Below are 19,368 nucleotides of genomic sequence, written 5' to 3'. Positions count from 1 at the left end.
GAGACTGTCATACTGAGTGAAGTAAGTCAGACCCAGAAAGACAAATATCACATGATACTGCTTATGTGGCATCTAAAAAAAAGAGGTGGTACAAATGAACTTATTTATGAAACAGAAGTAGACTCATGGATGTAGAAAACACACTTATGGTTACCAGGGATGGAGGGGATAGGTAAGTTGGAAGATTGAGATTGACATATACACACTTTTGTATATAAAATAGATAACTAATAAGAACCTGCTGTATAGCACAGGGAGCTCTATTTAATACTCTCTAATGGCCTATATGAGGAAAGAATCTTAAAAAAAAAAAAAAACTGGGTATATGTATACATATAACTAATTCACTTTGTTGTACACTTGAAGCTAACAGCACTGTAAATCAACTATACTCCAATAAAAATTTTTAAAAAAGAAAAAAACATTTATTGAAACTAGAAGGAAAGGATGTCTATTTGTTGATATTGGGTAATAACATATTGTGTGAAAATGAAACAATTATGCAATTAAATTCTTGCTGACTTTGAGCATATTAAGATGATATGCTGCTATTTCATGTAAAACTTAATTTTACCAAGAAATATATGACTATCGTTTTTAGTTTTCTTGGAAGAAGTAGTAAATGAAGTGGCAGCCACTTACTTAGTATGAAGGTAAGGAAAATAAAAACCAATATTTGAAGTAGTATTTCAAACTCAGCTAGTTATCCTATTAAGTTCAGTTCAGTTCAGTTCAGTCGCTCAGTTGTGTCCAACTCTTTGCAACCCCATGGATCGCAGCACGCCAGGCCTCCCTGTCCATCACCAACTCCCAGAGTTCACCCAGACTCACGTCCATCGAGTCAGTGATGCCATCCAGCCATCTCATCCTCTGTTGTCCCCTTCTCCTCCTGCCCCCAATCCCTCCCAGCATCAGAGTCTTTTCCAATGAGTCAACTCTTCCCATGAGGTGGCCAAAGTACTGGAGTTTCAGCTTTAGCATCATTCCTTCCAATGAAATCCCAGGACTGATCTCCTTCAGAATGGACTGGTTGATCTCCTTGCAGTCCAAGGGACTCTCAAGAGTCTTCTCCAACACCACAGTTCAAAAGCATCAATTCTTCGGCGCTCAGCCTTCTTCACAGTCCAACTCTCACATTCATACATGACCACTGGAAAAACCATAGCCTTGACTAGACGGACCTTTGTTGGCAAAGTAATGTCTCTGCTTTTGAATATGCTACCTAGGTTGGTCATAACTTTCCTTCCAAGGAATAAGCGTCTTTTAATTTCATGGCTGCAATCACCATCTGCAGTGATTTTGGAGCCCAGAAAAAATAAAGTCTGACAGTGTTTCCACTGTTTCCCCATCTATTTCTAATGAAGTGATGGGACCAGATGCCATGATCTTCGTTTTCTGAATGTTGAGTTTTAAGCCAACTTTTTCACTCTCCTCTTTCACTTACAAGAGGCTTTTTAGTTCCTCTTCACTTTCTGCCATAGGGTGGTTTTATCTCCATATCTGAGGTTATTGATATTTCTCCTGTCAATCTTATTTCCATTCTGTGGATTTTGAAAAAAAAAAAAAAAAAGTAATAATCAGTGTAAAGCAAAATAAAAGGCAACTGTTAATACAATTTGAAAAATATCTTACTAATACAAAAGTAACTTACTTTTGTTAGTTGTTCTAGTCACTGCAGCCACCAAATTTCAAAAAAAATGTTACAGTCACTTTGGGTCTATTGCAGGCCTGCCTGTCCAACAACCTTTGAGAATTGAAAGCAGCACACTGTACTAGGAAGAAACAGGCGTTTCCTTATGGCAAGTAAGGTACCAGTTTTTACCCTATACATTCTGACAATGTATTCAATCACTTAGGAACATATATTTTTTCTTTTATCATTGCTCTGTCTTGTAAATGTTCAATTCCCAATTCTACCACTTAGTAGCTACTTAACCTGTGAATCTTAATTCCTTATTAATGAGATAAAATTAATATACATATCAACTACAGTTGTTTTGAGAATTAAGAATCAAAATATTCTAATGATGAATCAATATTAGTTAATGTTATAAATGTATATAATAGAAGAGTCAAGCTCATAAACTCAAAAATCGGATAAAGGAGAGGGAGGTGGTTTAAATGAGCCAAATCTTCAAGTTTCAAAACAGGAGTAAATTAATACTATTTAAAAACCCTGAAAGAAGGGCAAAAGGAAACTAACCTTTAGTAAGCACCATTCATGTTCCAAAAGTGTTAACTTCCTCTCTTCCTTATATAGTTTTTACTCTCTTAATTCTAATTTGAATTCAAAAGCAAATTCAAAAATTCTAATTTACTCTCCTTAATTCTAAAAATAAATTATGTAACATTTGGGGGCAGTGTTGGATTACACATGTTTAAACAAATATTAGATTATCAGCAAAGGAAAGGCTCCCCCAACCCCCACCCCAAAAAAGAAAAAGAAAAAAAACTTGGAAAAGACTTTCTAGCCATTGTTTCATTTTTAAAAATTAGAATAATAAGCATGGGTAAAATCAGAATTTTGTTGAATGTTTTTTATTTCTTTCATGGGTGTAAAATTGAAGACCTCTAATCTCTAATGGGGTTCCTCCAATGGCTCAGAGGTAAAAAAATCTGCCTGCAATGCAGGACATGTGCGTTTGATCCCTGGGTCAGGAAGATCTCCTGAAGTAGGCATGGCAACCCTCTCTAGTATTCTTGCCTGAAGAATCCCATGGACAGAGGAGCCTGGAGGGCTGTAATACATGGGGTCGCAAGTAGTCAGACATTTGTTTAGGCTTCCCTGGTGACTCAGTTGTGAAGAATCCTCCTGCCAATGAAGGAGATGTGTGTTCCAGCCCTGGGTCGGGAAGATCCCCTGGAGAAGGAAATGGCAGCCCATTCTAGTATTCTTGCCTGGGAAATTCCATGAACAGAGGGGCCTGGCAGGTTACAGTCCATAGGGTTGCAATAGACTCAGACACAATTCAACGACTAAGCAACAACAGCAACATATTTTTTTTAATATAACTATTTGGAAAATAGGAGTTCAGATAGGCATGAGAGATCAAAAGAGAGTTACAGGGAGGTCATTCCTGTGCGTCAGGGATTTACCATAAGCTCTACTCTGTGCTGCAACCTACTGTTACCTGTTTTGTACAGATGGGGAAAGTCTTCAAGTTTCAGAGAGCTTATAGGACCTGCCCAAAGTCTCCCAATTAAGTAAGTGCTAGTTAGAATTTGAACTGGAACACACATCTACCTGGAAACAAAGTCCAAGATTTTCTAAGAATAATCAATGCCTGTTTTTATTTGTAGGTGAAATGGTGTACTTTGAGCCAATGGAATAGACAAATTAGATTTTCTTCTGCTGCTTCCTCTGTATTCCTTGCAAAATCTAAGATTTTCTGCTATGACCAGAATACAAATTATGTAGCAATGATCATTAGTATCAGCAGGTGGAGGAAAACAGGCCTATGGGGGTCACAGGTGGTTTTAGGAGACTTACAATATGTTAAATACTGATTTCCACCAGAGGGAAAATGTATACAGTAATAGCTATTTAGAAGTTGGAGAGTTAAGTTTTTCCTGAGGATTATTAACATTTCCACACTGAGGAATTTCCAACAGGTAGTTCCCATCTATAAGCTTAGTTTATGATCTAACAGAATTTTTCAAAAATCGTATAGAGAGCTTGGATTAAAGAAGTCTTTGAAAATTTACCACATCATTAAATCATCCTTACCTTTTTAAAATATATAATTTTAGAAAACATATATTTTCTCTAATGTGTATTTCATTAACCTATGTGACTACATGTCAGTATCAATTATTGGAAAACTATGTAACTATTAGAAAACTTTGTTTCTATATGTGAAACAGTTTGAGATTTTTTTTTACAAATATTAAAATGAAATCATTTTCATTCCTGAATTTATATCTCTGTCAGCAACTAAACTGGCTCTAAATCAAGTTTTGCAAAAATGCCCCTGATGAATAATAATAGTGAGAAATCAAAAAAGATGGTTTCCTTTAGAACAAGTAAAATGTGCAAATCGTTATTTTTAGCATTTTATCCCCCAAATTATTAATTTGTTATTAAGATTTTCTATACTCTCTCAAATGACCAAGAAAAAGATACTCTAGTTAACTCAAAATTCTGGTTAATTTTGGGCCAGTTTTCAGAGAAGTTTTATATGTCATATATCATCCTATCATATCTATTGTTTATTGAGTAGTTACTTTGCATACTGTGCTAAGGACTTTAATGCATCATCTCATTTAATTTTCATCACAACCATGTAAAATAAGATGCTATATTTATCCTTATTTTATAGGCAAAGAGCCCAAGACTTTAGAGAAGTTATTTAGCTTTCCCAGTGTCTTTTCACCAGAAAGTCAGTCACAAAGCCTTTAAAGGTCTTTTGGATTGTAAAGTCCATGCTCTAAACTACTTACTTTAACAAAGTAAACTACTTCATTTAACATACAAGTTCTACTAGCCATGGTCACCTCTTTCCTTGCTCATTCAGAAGTTACTTCTGGTTAAAGTTCTACTAAAAATTTATATTAGGGATTTTTAAATGAAAGAAAGACAAATAATGTAACTCTTTCACACTTTTTTATACATTTTCTCAACATAGAAAAGGCCTTGACTAGTGTTTTATTCTTAGCAATGTCAATTTTATAAAACTATATTTTTAAATTAAAATTCGATAAAATATCTCCTCAAAAGGGTCAAGGGTCTGTAGTTTTAAACAATAGCAATTGTGATTTACCCCCATCTGCAGTTTCCCTCAGTTCCAGCCCATTTGTAGCCTAAATTACGAATAACAGAAGTGGAAAGTAAGTTGTCTTTTTCTAATGAAATCAAATAAATGACAAAAAGGAAGTGAAACTGTAAAATAACCCAAAATCAATGGAAATTAAGCTGTATAGGGTTGAAGTGGAGTAAAAAGAGCATTTTCATATTTTTTTTTAAAAGTAAAATGACTATACTTTTAGTGTTTGAGTAAATTTATCACATTATCATTGACTTGTACCCAGAGTCCAGGCCTACTTGATATCAGGTAGATTAACATATCAGGTCCTGAAAGCTGTTGGCTCTTTCATTGTCTTCCCTCCATTTCATTCCTTAACTCATTCACCTGTTTTTCCATTTGGTAAAAGATGTCTTGGGGAAGGGGGGAAACCTAGTTCAACTTTGGGAACAATCTCCTAGTATTTTAAGAAGTGAGCAGATGAATACACATGAGCAGCTAATGGTGGTAACAACCCATTAAAAGGATAGGTAGTTTTATCTCTAAACATGTTTAAATGATCTCTCTCTCTCTTTTTCTCTCTTCAGCTTTAATTTTTTTTCTTTTTGCTTAACTTTTTATCACTCCCCCAACTTGACTCAGGGGGACTTTTAAGTAAAAAATGACCAAAAGGCACTCAGTTATCAACGTACTGAAAGAGAACTACATAGCTCACTATCTAGTCAACGTTTATCACAAAAACACCCTCATTAAAGTTTGCTTTCAAACTGTGGTGCTGGGGAAGAATCTTGAGAGACAGCAAGGAGATCAAACAGATCAATCCTAAGAGAAATCAACCCTGAATATTCATAGGAAGGACTGATGCTGAAGCTGAAGCTCCAATACTTTGGCCACCTGATGTGAAGAGCCAGCTCATTGGAAAAGACCCTGATGCTGGGAAAGATTGAAGGCAGGAGGTGAAGGGGATGACAGCGGATGAGATGGTTGGATGACGTCACTGATTCAATGGACATGAGTTTGAGCAAACTCTGCGAGACAGTGAAGGGCAGAGAAGCCTGGCATGCTGCAGCCCATGGAGTCTCAAAGAGTCAGACATGACTGAGTGACTGAACAACAACAAAACGTTGCTTGTAAGAGTCCTCGTTGACTTGAGGCATTTCAGTTATGTAGTTTCAGATTTTTAGAATAGTTTTTGTAGAAAAGGGCACCCAACCATTCCTTGCTGTTGTCTTTTCATGACTGTGGCCTTGAACATCTTCTACTGCAAGTTTCCTGGAAGATGGGGAATTAAGTAACACAAACCAGATGGCAGGGAGTGGTGACTTAAATGTTCTCAAAGAAAGTCTGATTCCCTCTAGCTCAGAATGCAAATCCTTTTCAAAAGTCATCATTGTTAACTTGCCTCCCTGGGGATCACTCAAGCCTCTAGCAACTTGGACTGTGAGGGTTGAATTTCAGCTCTGCCACTGAGGGGCCAGAGTGAACCATGCAGTACCCCTGGATCCTAACAAGCCTCAGGAGGCTACTTACCTGCCTGCAATTCAGGAGACCAGGGTTTGATCCCTGGATTGGGAAGATCCTCTAGAGAAAAGAATGGTTACCCACTCTAGTGATCTTGCCTGGAGAATTCCATGGACTGAGGAGCCTGGTGGGTCACAAAGAGTCAGACACAACTGAGCAACTAACACTTACTTGATTTTGCATCAAAACCTTGCTATGTTTGATAGGTAGAGTCACTTACAGTTTTAAGTATCAATAAATCAAAGTGTCCAAAGAAGTTATAAAGATCATAAAATGATTTATTGAGAATAGTTGAATGCACTCTGTTAAATAAGGATAGAGATTTTACAAACTATTAATTTTTGCAACACATGAAATAACTACAAAAGATATGAAGTAGGAAGCTTAGTAATTCCAGTCCTACCTCCTGGAGGAACTGATTTGATACTAACCCAAACAACCTTCAAAGTGCAAATTTCATTTCTCTCCTAATGCTGCTTTCTATTCTCCCTCTTTCCTTTTTGTGACCCAGTACTGACGTGAACAGTAACTGTCTAGGATCATTAAACCAAGCTGTTGCAAAAGCTGGTCTGTTGATTCAGTATTTGGCTGAAGAATAGAAGGCTGGCTATTCAGTGAAAGTTTTGATTCCATTTCTGTCAAGCCAGCAAATAACAGCAACAATCTAGCTTTGCTAATAAAAGGAACAAAGAAAATAAACCAATACTTTTTGATGACATTTCTATTGCAAAAAGGGGAGGTATTTTCTCCCTTTTCCATCCTTTTCTGGTATTAGGAAGTATTAAGACCTGGAATATGGTTTGTGTCTGAGTAAATGCTTATATACAAACTCCTTAAAAATAATTTTTCTTCTCCCAGCTCTTCAGTTCCAACTCTGTTCTGCTCCAGACTCTCTTCTCTTCCCACTGTGTTCCACGTTGTTATCTGCTCGATACAATTACTTTCTTTATAAGCTAGCCTATTCAGAGAAGAAAGATGTTTACGGCTTTGTGACCTTCCTGCTGCGTAAGCAGGGTTCTGATTTAGTTCAGAGCTGCCAGGGCTGAGAAAAGGCTTTCCGTAAGTCACAGTGCCCTCTCATAATATATTCTGCCATTTTCTTGCTTATGTTTTGCAGAAGTATCAATGCTGCAAATTTTCACAAGCCCAGTTTTCTACAGGAAAAGGAGTTTGTGTCCTCTGATGGTTTTCTGGCTGGGGGGACTTATGCCCGTGTTCTGGTTGGTGGAGCTGGATCTCATCTCTCTGAAAGGCAGTGCAGTGTCCAATAGTAGGTTTTGGGTTGTCTATGGATGTTTTTCCCTTTCACAAGCTGAGAATGTAGCCAGATCTTGCATTTCTTTGTCTTTGAGCCCTTTGCATTGCAGCAGGGAGCAGCAGATATGAGGCAAGAAATGACAACTCCTTCTAAGGCTTTTGTTTGTGATAGTCTTGGCTTAGAATTATGTAGAAAGTGGGAATGAGAGAGGTAAGTGCTTGAATTTTAGTAGGTGAAATTTGTGGGATCCAAGGAGAAAGAAATACTCCTTAGACTATGAGATGTGGTGGGTTATGAGTGGAGTTTCTGTCCCACTAGGTACACTCTGGGACTTTAAGTAGTACCTGAGGAAATGAAGAACCCTACCATGAATGAGATTGAATTTCCCATGATAGGAGGCTCAGCACAAAATAAAGTTGCTTAGAATAAATTTCAGGCTTAGTACAATGGTACCATTTATAAAAGTGCTTGCTTGGGCAATGATCAATGCATAACATAAAATGATAAAAAAAAATTATATATAGAACATGAGAACTAGAAGTGACTTCTATGTTCATTTAGTCTAGACTCTTCAGTTTTAGATTATGAAACCAATGTTTAAGTTATGTAAAAGAACGTGTTCCAAGTTGATGGCCTAAAGCCAGTGCAGAGCTGAGAAAGTGGGTTATCATCCTACTGTGCATTTTCCTTTCAATATCATCATTTGAGAAATTCAGATATATTTGTAGCAATTAAAATTAAAATACATTATTATTTCATCATAACCATGAGTAGCCCTTATCAAAATAAAATCTCTTACTTTTGAAATGAAATAAGGACATCAAAACTACAAATATCTAGCTCTAATAGTGGAGGTAAAAAAAAAAAAAAAAGAACCATGGCTATGGGAATGTTCTAGTTTTTTCCCATTATACAAATTGTGAGGAAAATGATGAGCTACATTATCAACAGCTTAAGTAGTTGCTATTATAGTTTCTGAGAATGAAACACCTAAGGCATATTCCCTGTAGACATGAGTGTGTAAGTGTATGAATAGGCAGACACACACAGAGAAATCTGTCAGCTATCAAACACTGTGGGGTTTTCTTTCCAGAAGTGTGCAAACCTACTTAAGAGTTAAAGAAGAAATTTTTGTATACCTTCTGATTGAGTCTTATTTTTTAAGAATCCTCCTGAAAAAGTGAAAGTGAAAGTCACTCATTCGTGTCCAATTCTTTGCAATCCCATGGACTATATAGTCCATAGAATTCTCCAGGCCAGAATACTGGAGTGGGTAGCCTTTCCCTTCTCCAGGGGATCTTCCCAACCCAGGGATCAAACCTAGGTCTCCCGCATTGCAGGCAGATTCTTTACCAGATGAGCCACAATGGAAGCCCAAGAATACTGGAGTGGGTAGCCTGTCCCTTCTCCAGTGGATCTTCATGGCCCAGGAATCAAACCACAGTCTCCTGCATTACAGGTGGACTCTTAACCAACTGAGCTATCAGGGAAGCCCTATATAATACTATTTCTAGTCTAATTTTTCCCATTATCAAATCTTTAATCTGTGTCTTTGTCATCCCTTGTAATTTTTTGCTCTTTGGAGGCAAAATGCTGATTGGAGTTTCACTTCTTATTTTCCTCTGAACATTGGTGCCAGAGAATAAAATTATCTGTTGCAGAAGAATTTCCTTCTAGCTGAATGAGAAGCCTGTACCAGGATGAGTACAACAATGAGAAGACCTAAGTAATTTGGGTGTTCATTCATCAATGCATCGGGTGGCTGTCCCTGGGTTGCTGTGAATTCAGACCCTTCTCTAGGCAAATTCAAAGGGCAGCACAATGCCCACAAGGTGGAAGCCTGTCCTTTGAATGCTGCATCACAGGGGGTTGGCCTGGCATGTCTGCCCTTATTCAGCCATCTGTTCATATGTTTCCATAGGAGTCTCTCTGCCAGCAGGGCCCATGGCGGATGAGGATAAACAGCAGCACCATTAGGATACCAGACACCAGGCAAAAGATGATGGCAAGGATGATCCTTAGAACTGTGAGAAAATAGGAAGAACATTAGTGTAAAATAAAGGATTGGGAAAACATGAAGATCATAAAATTAATGTATCAGGAAAATATGAAGATTACACATCAGTGTTGGTTTCTGCCTTCATTTAAAATGTCAGTGGCATTTCTAAAGCAGCCATGAAATAGTATTTTTCATATAGCATAGTAAGATGAAAAAAGCACCAGACTAAGAGTCAGGAAATGACCTATGTTCCAGTTCCAGCATGACCTTTGACATTTGGGCCTCAGTTCTGGTGGGCTACAGTCCATGGAGTCACAAAGACTCGGACACAACTGAGTGACTGAGCACACGCATATTCTTCCACTATAAAGTGATGGTAATCAACTGAAGTATTTCTAAGGTTCTCCTTCAGCAATAACTTCATGCATTTTTTGCACATTTTTCTACAGTTAAAATTAGTTGTTCATGGTGTCAGAGTCAAAGGCATTCTGAATACTCAACTGCAATCATTAACTGGGTCTAAAAGAAATAGAATATCAACTTTTGCTCTCTGAATTCGATTTTCAGTAAATATCTTTTAAAGAGGAAACCTTGAGCACATACTGAGTATGGTAAGCATTTTTAGGATAACTAAATCACTGCAGATGGTGATTGTAGCCATGAAGTTAAAAGATGCTTATTCCTTGGAAGGAAAGTTATGACCAACCTAGACAGCATATTAAACAGCAGAGACATTACTTTGTCAACAAAGGTCCATCTAGTCCAGGCTATGGTTTTTCCAGTGGTCATGTATGGATGTGAGAGTTGGACCATTAAGAAAGCTGAGCCCTAAAGAACTGATGCTTTTGAACTGTGGTGTTGGAGAAGACTCTTGAGAGTCCCTTGGACTGCAAGGAGATCCAACCAGTCCATTCTAAAGGAGATCAGTCCTGGGTGTTCATTGGAAGGACTGATGTTGAAGCTGAAACTCCAATCCTTTGGCCACTTGATGTGAAGAACTGACTCATTTGAAAAGACTCTGATACTGGGAAAGATTGAGGGCAGGAGAAGGGGGAGACAGAGGGTGAGATGGTTGGATGACATCACCGACTCAATGGACATGAGTTTTGGTAGTCTCTGGGAGTTGGTGATGGACAGGGAGGCCTGGCGTGCTGCAGTTTATAGGGTTGCAAAGAGTTGGACATGACTGAGCGACTGAACTGAACTGAACTGATGCTATTGTTATTTTGTACACTTATTTACACATGTCCCTTTGATAGCTGACCAGTCATGAAGCAGATATATGTAGTTGTTTTTTCATGAGATGCTATTCATTATTTCATCTGGAAAGCTATCCTCTCACCCAACAATACCCTAGTCCATTATAGTATATATATATATATTATAAAAATCAGCTTGCACCATCTCTAAATGTATATCTGATTTTCATTGTAAAAGTATGAGATTGCTTGTTGGCTTAGGTAATAGGAGAGCAAACATCTCTCACATCCTGGTAGTCCTGTCCACAGAACACTAGTGTTCCATGGAAAACAGCTGAAAATCTCTTATTTAACCTAACCTTATCATTGCAGAGATGAAGAAAATGAGAAGCAGAGAGATTAAGGTAAGCAGGTAATTGTATTTGGGTTGAAATACATGACATCTTATCAGTCTTAGGGGTTTAAAACCACCTGTGAAGAAGGCTGAGCGCTGAAGAATTGATGCTTTTGAACTGTGGTGTTGGAAAAGACTCTTGAGAGTCCCTTGGACTGCAAGGAGATCCAACCAGTCCATTCTGAAGGAGATCAGTCCTGGGATTTCTTTGGAAGGACTGACGCTAAAGCTGAAACTCCAGTACTTTGGCCACCTCATTCGAAGAGTTGACTCATTGGAAAAGACTCTGATGCTGGGAGGGATTGGGGGCAAGAGGAGAAGGGGACGACAGAGGATGAGATGGCTGGATGGCATCACTGACTCGATGGACGGGAGTCTCAGTGAACTCTGAGAGTTGGTGATGGACAGGGAGGCCTGGCGTGCTGCAATTCATGGGGTTGCAAAGAGTCAGACATGACTGAGAGACTGATCTGATCTGATTCATTAATTCTCTAAAAAGCAGAGACATAACTTTGCCGACAACAGTTCATCTAGTCAAAGCTCTGATTTTTCCTGTAGTCAAGAGTTGGACCACCGAAAATTGATGATTTTGAAGTGTGATGTTGGAGAAGACTCTTGAAAGTCCCTTGGACTGCAAGGAGATCCAACCAGTCAATCCTAAAGGAAATCAGTACTGAATACTTGTTGGAAGGACTGATGCTGAAGCTGAAACTCCAATCCTTTGGCCACCTGATGCGAAGAGCTGACCCATTTGAAAAGACCCTGATGCTGGGAAAGACTGAAGGTGGGAGGAGAAGGGGACGACAGAGAATGAGATGGTTGGATGGCATCACCAACTCTACAGACACGAGTTGGTGTTAGTTGGTGAGCTAGTTCTGGGAGTTGGTGATGGACAGGGAGGCCTGGCATGCTACAGTCATGGGGTTATGAAGAGTCAGACACAACTGAGAGAGTGAACTGACTGACTGATTCACTAACGACTTCCAAATTTTAATCTTCCCAAAATTCAAGATTTATATATCCAACTGTGTATTCAACACATTAGCTGGGACATCTAATAGTCATTTCAGTCTCAACAAGTCCAAAACTGAACTTCTAGTCCCCAAACTCCCCATGATCTCCCTCGCTAAGTGTGTTGTTCCCACAGTCCTCCCACTTCAGTTGATGAATATTTCCTACTTCTAGAGTCTCAGTCCACAAATCTTGGAGTCTCCCTTGACTCCTCCCTTTCTTTCACATCCTATCCCGAATATGTCAGGAAATCCTGTGGTCCTACCAACAACTATATCCGCAAACCAGTGATTGCTCCCTTTTTCAGCCACCGGTCTGTTTTGAACCACCAGAATTTTTGTGGGATAAGTACCTCCAACTTCTTCCTAGCTTCTATCCTTTCTCACCCACAATCTGTTTTTAACACAGAAGCCAAATGGCTTCAAGTCAAATCATGCCACTCCTCTACTTACAGCCTGCAATGAATGCTTATCTCACTCAGAATGAAAGTCAAAATCCTGATGATAATAGTTTACAAGGCTCTATAATAGCCTCTTGGATTTCCTCTCCTACACTCTTCCTTTACTTACTCTCTTTTGGCCACACATGCCTTTTTGTTGCTTAAACATTCCTGGCATTCTCTACTTTACCTCCTTTGCTATAGTTTTAGCATTGCCTAGACACTCTTCTCTGGAAAAGGTCAGTTTTCATTCCAATCCCAAAGAAAGGCAATGCCAAAGAATGCTCAAACTACTGCACAATTGCACTCATCTCACACACTAGTAAAGTAATGCTCAAAATTTTCCAAGCCAGGCTTCAGCAATACATGAACGGTGAACTTCCAGATGTTCAAGCTTGTTTTAGAAAAGGCAGAGGAACCAGAGATCAAATTGCCAACATTCACTGGATCATTGAAAAAGCAAGAGAGTTCCAGAAAAACATCTATTTCTGCTTTATTGACTATGCCAAAGCCTTTGACTGTGTGGACCATAATAAACTGTGGAAAATACTGAAAGAGATGGGAATATCAGACCACCTGACCTGCCTCTTGAGAAACCTGTATGCAGGTCAGGAAGCAACAGTTAGAACTGGACATGGAACAACAGACTGGTTCTAAATAGGAAAAGGAGTACGTCAAGGCTGTATATTGTCACCCTGCTTATTTAACTTATATGCAGAGTACATCATGAGAAACACTGGACTGGAGGAAGCACAGCTGGAATCAAGATTTCTGGGAGAAATATCAATAACCTCAGATATGCAGATGACACCACCCTTATGGCAGAAAGTGAAGAAGAACTAAAGAGCTTCTTGATGAAAGTAAAAGAGGAAAGTGAAAAAGTTGGCTTAAAGCTCAACATTCAGAAAACTGAGATCATGGCATCCGGTCCCATCACTTCATGGCAAATAGATGGGGAAACAGTGAAAACAGTGGCTGACTTTATTTTTCTGGGCTCCAAAATCATTGCAGATGGTGATTGCAGCCATGAAATTAAAAGATGCTTACTCCTTGGAAGGAAAGTTATGACCAACCTAGACAGCCTATTAAAAAGCAGAGACATTTTTTGCCAACAAAGGTCCGTCTAGTCAAGGCTATGGTTTTTCCAGTGGTCATGTATGGATGTGAGAGTTGGACTGTGAAGAAAGCTGAGCATTGAAGAATTGATGCTTTTGAACTGTGGTGTTGGAGAAGACTCTTGAGAGTCCCTTGGACTGCAAGGAGATCCAACCAGTCCATCCTAAAGGAGATCAATCCTGGGTGTTCATTGGAAGAACTGATGCTGAAGCTGAAACTCCAATACTTTGGCCACCTGATGCGAAGAGCTGTCTCATTCGAAAAGACCCTGATGTTGGGAAAGATTGAAGGCAGGAGGATAAGGGGATGACAGAGGATGAAATGGTTGGATGGCATCACCGACTCATTGGACACAAGTTTGGGTAAACTTCGGGAGTTGATGATAGACAAGGAGGCCTGGCATGCTGGGGTTCATGGGGTCACAAGAAGTCGGACACGACTAAGTGACTGAACTGAACTGAAGACACTCCTCTCACAAATCCCTGTACCAGGTAACTCCATCACTTTCCTTGCTCAGATCTTATCTTCTCAATGAAGACTTTCTGTTTAAAAATGCAACCTATATGCCTTCTCCCCACACCCATCCCCACTTGTCACTTGTGATCCTCACCTTCCAAAGTACTTATTTACTACGTTTATTATTCATTATCCATCTCTCTTTCCTTCTAACAGAATGTATGCATCATAAGGTCAAGAACCTTTGTCTTTTTTGTTCATGAATGTATCCCAAACACTTAGAACAGTATCTGTCACATAGCAGGAGCTCAATAAACATTTTTTTAATTAATTTTTTTTATACCTATGGCTGACTCATGTTGAAGTTTGACAGAAAACAACAAAATTCTATAAAACAATTATCCTTCAATAAAAAATAAATTAATATTTATGAAAGGAATTAATGATCTAGAACTCATATATCTTCTCAACTCTTATTTCAGTATTTTTTCTCACTGTGTCAGAATGCCTCTTAGTATCATAAGAAAGTGAATATTAATCAAATTAGATCTTGGTGGACCAGTGCCATTAGCACTGCAGATGGAGTTAAAGTTGGAGGAAACTAAACAGAATTGAAGAAGAAAGGAAAGGACTAAATGAAAATGAGGGAAGAAGGCAGAGGCTAATGATTCTTTAAAATTAATGTCTATGACTGACTTTCTGTATTTGGAAATTTATTTTCAATTTTTTTGGCCATGTTGTCATTTACTTTCCCAGTCTTTCCCCTTCCTTTGTTCCTTCCTACATAATGCAGTGAGTACACACCAAATGCCAGGCCAGCTGTGTGTTGGGTTCTGGGGTTCCAACATCCTTGCTCTTGAGGAGATCAATATCTAATGAGAGAACTAGATAATCATGAGATTGTGTAATAGTAAAATAGAGCTGAAAAAGATAATGCCATTTGAACAGAGAGAAAGTTGAGATTATCACGAAGTGTTCTACTTGGAAGAGATAGAATTTGGAAAGTCTTCTGAGAAAATGATAAGATTTGAGTTGGACTTTGAGGTAAATAGAATTTTGTCATGAGACATAATGAACTGCATGAGAGTGTCTTTGGGAAATAGTGAGTGGTTGCATGTGGCTGGAATATAGGTTGTGGTGAGTTGAGGCCAGATATGTAGGTTGAGGCTCAGGTTTTACTAGTTCTAGTTTGTCATGGGGCAAATGGAAATTATCAGCAATTATTACACATTGAAGTGACATTGCCTAATTTGTCCTTTAAAAAAAAAAAAAGAAAAACTGGAAAAAGGGAAGATGGTGGAGACATTCTCAGCCTGATAGCTATTAAAATGCCTTTGATAAGATACTGAGCATTGGATACAGCACTAGAAGTGTGGCCCTGACAATGCAGATGAGGGAATTCAAGACATACTTCTAAAGAAGAATTGACAGACTTTATGATGGACTAAATATACTGGTAAAGTGGACATTGTGGTCTAGGCCATCCCATGAGTTCTAGGTTGGATAAATAAGAATTAGGCTGCAAAGTGAGATTGAAAGCACATTGGAAAGGATCCATTTGGAGTAGAGGAGATAATAAAATTTGTTTCAAATGTAGGATTGAGGTGGATTATTATCCTGGTAGAGATGATCAGTAGGCAACTGGAAAAAAACAGGTCTAAAAATCTATATATAGATATGAAAATAAGGACGGTAGAAGAAGATAGAGTCTTCAGTAACTCTGGTTCATGGTGACTGTGGAAAGAGGAAACCAGGGACAGAGCCCTGAACACCATCATCTCCGGGGTTGGTGGAAGTTAGCAATCCAGTAGAAACTCAACAAAAAGTCTGAGAACAAAGAGAAGACTAAGGAGAGGTTTTTTCCTCTCTCTCGCTTTCCTTCTCCCTCATGTTTATTTTTTAAAGTATACATTCCTTTGTACTGTAAATGATTTTGTGAGTTTGACAGAGTAATGTTCTGGAATCTGAGAAAAGACAGTGGTTACTTATATCTTACTGTAAAGAGGTCTAGTGCCGGTAATGACTAAAATATGTCCTACTACATGGGGACACATGAAAGCTGCTGAAGGCAGTGTGAATTGGTACTCAGTTCAGTTCAGTTCAGTTCAGTCGCTTAGTCGTGTCCAACTCTTTGCCACCCCATGAATCGCAGCACACCAGGCCTCCCTGTCCATCATCAACTCCTGGAGTTCACTCAAACTCATGTCCATTGAGTCGGTGATGCCATCCAGCCATCCTCTGTCGTCCCCTTGTCCTCCTGACCCCAATCCCTCCCAGCATCAGGGTCTTTTCCAATGAGTCAACTCTTCGCATGAGGTGGCCAAACTATTGGAGTTTCAGCTTCAGTGTCAGTCCTTCCAATGAACACCCAGGACTGATCTCCTTTTGAGAACTATTCTGGCAGTGTGTATCAAAAACTTCCTGGTGCCATAATTCCCCAAGTCCTGTCTACTCTACTTTTCTGCCTTTAAATACTTTTGCTTTTCTCGTTCACATGTACTAGTTTTTTGTTTTTTTTTTTGCGGGGGTGGGGGGAGTATTATTTCAACAACCTCCCAACTGTTCTCCTCCTCTCAGAACCACTTTTCTTAAATCTACTTTCCCCACTGGAACCAAAGAGATCTGTCTAAAGCAAGAGGCTAGTCACATCATCTGTCTTCTGGATAAAACCCTTTAATGACCAGAGTTAGTTAACTTGACCTACAAGACACTTAATGCCTGCTTCTCCAGCATGTGAAGATTGAAAAGATTGTACTCTCACCAGACACACTTTTTCAATTCCTAAAATGCTCCTAATCCTAACCCTCTTGGCCTTTATACATTTTCCCTATTCATCTATAACATTCTCTTTTCTCCTCCTCTCCACTCATCTGGTTAATTCCTTGTTTCCTTCAGGTTTTTGTTTAAACATCTCTCCCTTGGAAAAGATTTCTCTGATACTTTAGACTTCAGATAATTGCCTCTGCTATATGTTTTTATAGTTACCTGTGTGTTCTTCATTACAGTACTCACCATGCTTAATTGTTTGAGATTGTTGAATTCTCCTGTCTCTCTGTCCTCCTTGCCTGCCTCCCCACATCCATGTCAAAATTTACAAGACACATAGGGAAAATTTCTCTGGTCTTGATGTTGTTTCCTTAGCAAACTTACTGACTGCTATCTAGGCACATATCAAGTACATAATAGGTACTGAATAAATATCTATTGTTTACTTAATGTTTGTAAACTTTGACCCATCAATGCTATTTTGGGGTATTTGTCCAAAGAGAATAGTTCACTAGAGAGTGTGCAAGGAAAGGGAAGAAATATAGTAGACATATGATGTTGGAGAGTGCTTTAGGCTTGAACCCTACTACTCATGGCATATTCTTTTCTGAGGTTTGATTTTCTAGCCTGTAAAATGGAGATAGGTGATTCTGCTAGGAAAAGTTTCAAAAAGAGGCCACTGAATTAGGCATGAGTTCATTCAGTTCAGTCACTCAGTTGTGTCCAACTCTTTGCAACCCCATGGACTGCAGCACGCCAGGCTTCCTTGTCCATCACCAACTCCCGAAGCTTGCTCAAACTCATGTCCATCAAGTCAGTGATGCCATCCAACCATCTTATTCTCTGTCATCCCCTTCTCCTGCTGCCTTCAATCTTTCCCAGCATCAGGGTCTTTTCCAAGGAGTCAGTTCTTCACATCAGGTGGCCAAAGTATTGGAGTTTCAGCTTCAGCATCAGTCCTTCCAAGGAACACCCAGGACTGATCTCCTTTAGGATGGACTGGCTGGATCTCCTTGCAGTCCAAGGGACTCTAAAGAGTCTTCTCCAACACCACAGATTAAAAGCATCAGTTCTTTAGGGCTCAACTTTCTTAATGGTCTAATTCTCACATCCATACATGACTACTGGAAAAACCATAGCTTTGACTAGACGGACCTTTTTTGGCAAAGTAATGTCTCTGCTTTTTAATATGCTGTCAGGTTGGTCATAACTTTTCTTCCAAGGAGCAAGCATCTTTTAATTTCATGGCTGCACTCACCATCTGAAGTGATTTTGGAGCCCAAGAAAATAAAGTCTCCTACTGTTTCCATTGTTTCCCTGTCTCTTTGCCATGAAGTGATGGGACCAGATGCCATGATCTTAGTTTTGTGAATGCTGAGTTTTAAGCCTTCTTTTTCACTTTCCTCTTTCACTTTCATCAAGAAGATCTTTAGTTCTTTGCTTTCTGCCATAAGGGTGGTGTCATCTGTGTATCTGAGGTTATTGATATTTCTCCTGGCAATCTTGATTCCAGCTTCATCCAACCCAGCATCTTGCATGATGTACTCTGTATATAAGTTAAATAAGCAGGGTGACAATATACAGCCTTGACGTACACCTTTTCCTATTTGGAACCAGTCTGTTGTTCCATGTCCAGTTCTAACTGTTGCTTTTTGACCTGCATACAGATTTCTCAGGAGACAGGTCAGGTGGTATGGTATTCCCATGTCTTGAAGAATTTTCCACAGCTTGTTGTGATCCACACAGTCAAAGGCTTTGGCATAGTCAATAAAGCAGAAGCAGATATTTTTCTGGAACTCTCTTGCTTCTTCTATGATCCAACAGATGTTAGCAATTTGATCTCCAGTTCCTCTGCCTTTTCTTTTCTGCTTGAACATCTGGAAGTTCTTGATTCGTGTACTGTTGAAGCCGGGCTTGGAGAATTTTGAGCATTACTTTGCTAGCGTGTGAGATGAGTGCAGTTGTGTGGTAGTTTGAACATTCTTTGGCATTGCCTTTGTTTGGGATTGGAATGAAAACTGACCTTTTCCAGTCCTATGGCCACTGCTGAGTTTTCCCAATTTGCTGGCATATTGAGTGTAGCACGTACAGCATCATCTTTTAGGACTTGAAATAACTCAGCCAGAATTCCATCACCTCCACTAGCTTTGTAGTGATTCTTCCTAAGGCCCACTTGACTTCCTATTCCAGAATGTCTGGCTCTAGGTGAGTGATAAAACTTTCATGTTATCTGGGTCGTGAAGCTCTTTTTTGTACTGTTCTTCTGTGTATTCTTGCCACCTCTTCTTAATATTTCTGCTTCTGCTAGGTCCATATAGTTTCTGTCCTTTATTGTGCCCATCTTTGCATGAAATTTTCCCTTGGTATCTCTAATTTTCTTGAAGAGATCTCTAGTCTTTCTCATTCTTTTGTTTCCCTCTAATTCTTTTCATTGACCACTAAGGAAGGCTTTCTTATCTCTCCTTGC

General features: G+C 39.1%; 1 protein-coding gene across 3 annotated transcripts in view; it reads right to left on the bottom strand.

Moving 5' to 3' along the window:
* Positions 1-402: 402 nt before the first annotated feature.
* ACP3 (acid phosphatase 3) overlaps positions 403-19,368 on the bottom strand; it is a 60,800-nt gene continuing 41,834 nt past the window's right edge. For 2 of the 3 annotated variants that reach the window (XM_086350951.1, XM_086351040.1), the window contains one exon: positions 6,521-9,545. In XM_086350951.1, coding sequence (XP_086207077.1) covers positions 9,170-9,545 — 376 coding nt within the window. In that variant the 3' untranslated portion in view covers positions 6,521-9,169. Of the gene's footprint in view, positions 1,542-6,520; positions 9,546-19,368 lie in introns of those variants that run through there. The other variant, XM_086351230.1, reaches the window with a different exon arrangement.

This window comes from Bos grunniens, chromosome 1 (genome assembly GCF_055505025.1).
Source record: "Bos grunniens cultivar Pamir isolate PY7600 chromosome 1, Bosgru_T2T1.0, whole genome shotgun sequence".
Classification (NCBI taxonomy): domain Eukaryota; kingdom Metazoa; phylum Chordata; class Mammalia; order Artiodactyla; family Bovidae; genus Bos; species Bos grunniens.
The sequence above is the reverse complement of the archived record's forward strand: the minus strand, read 5'-3'. Positions and strand labels throughout refer to the sequence as shown.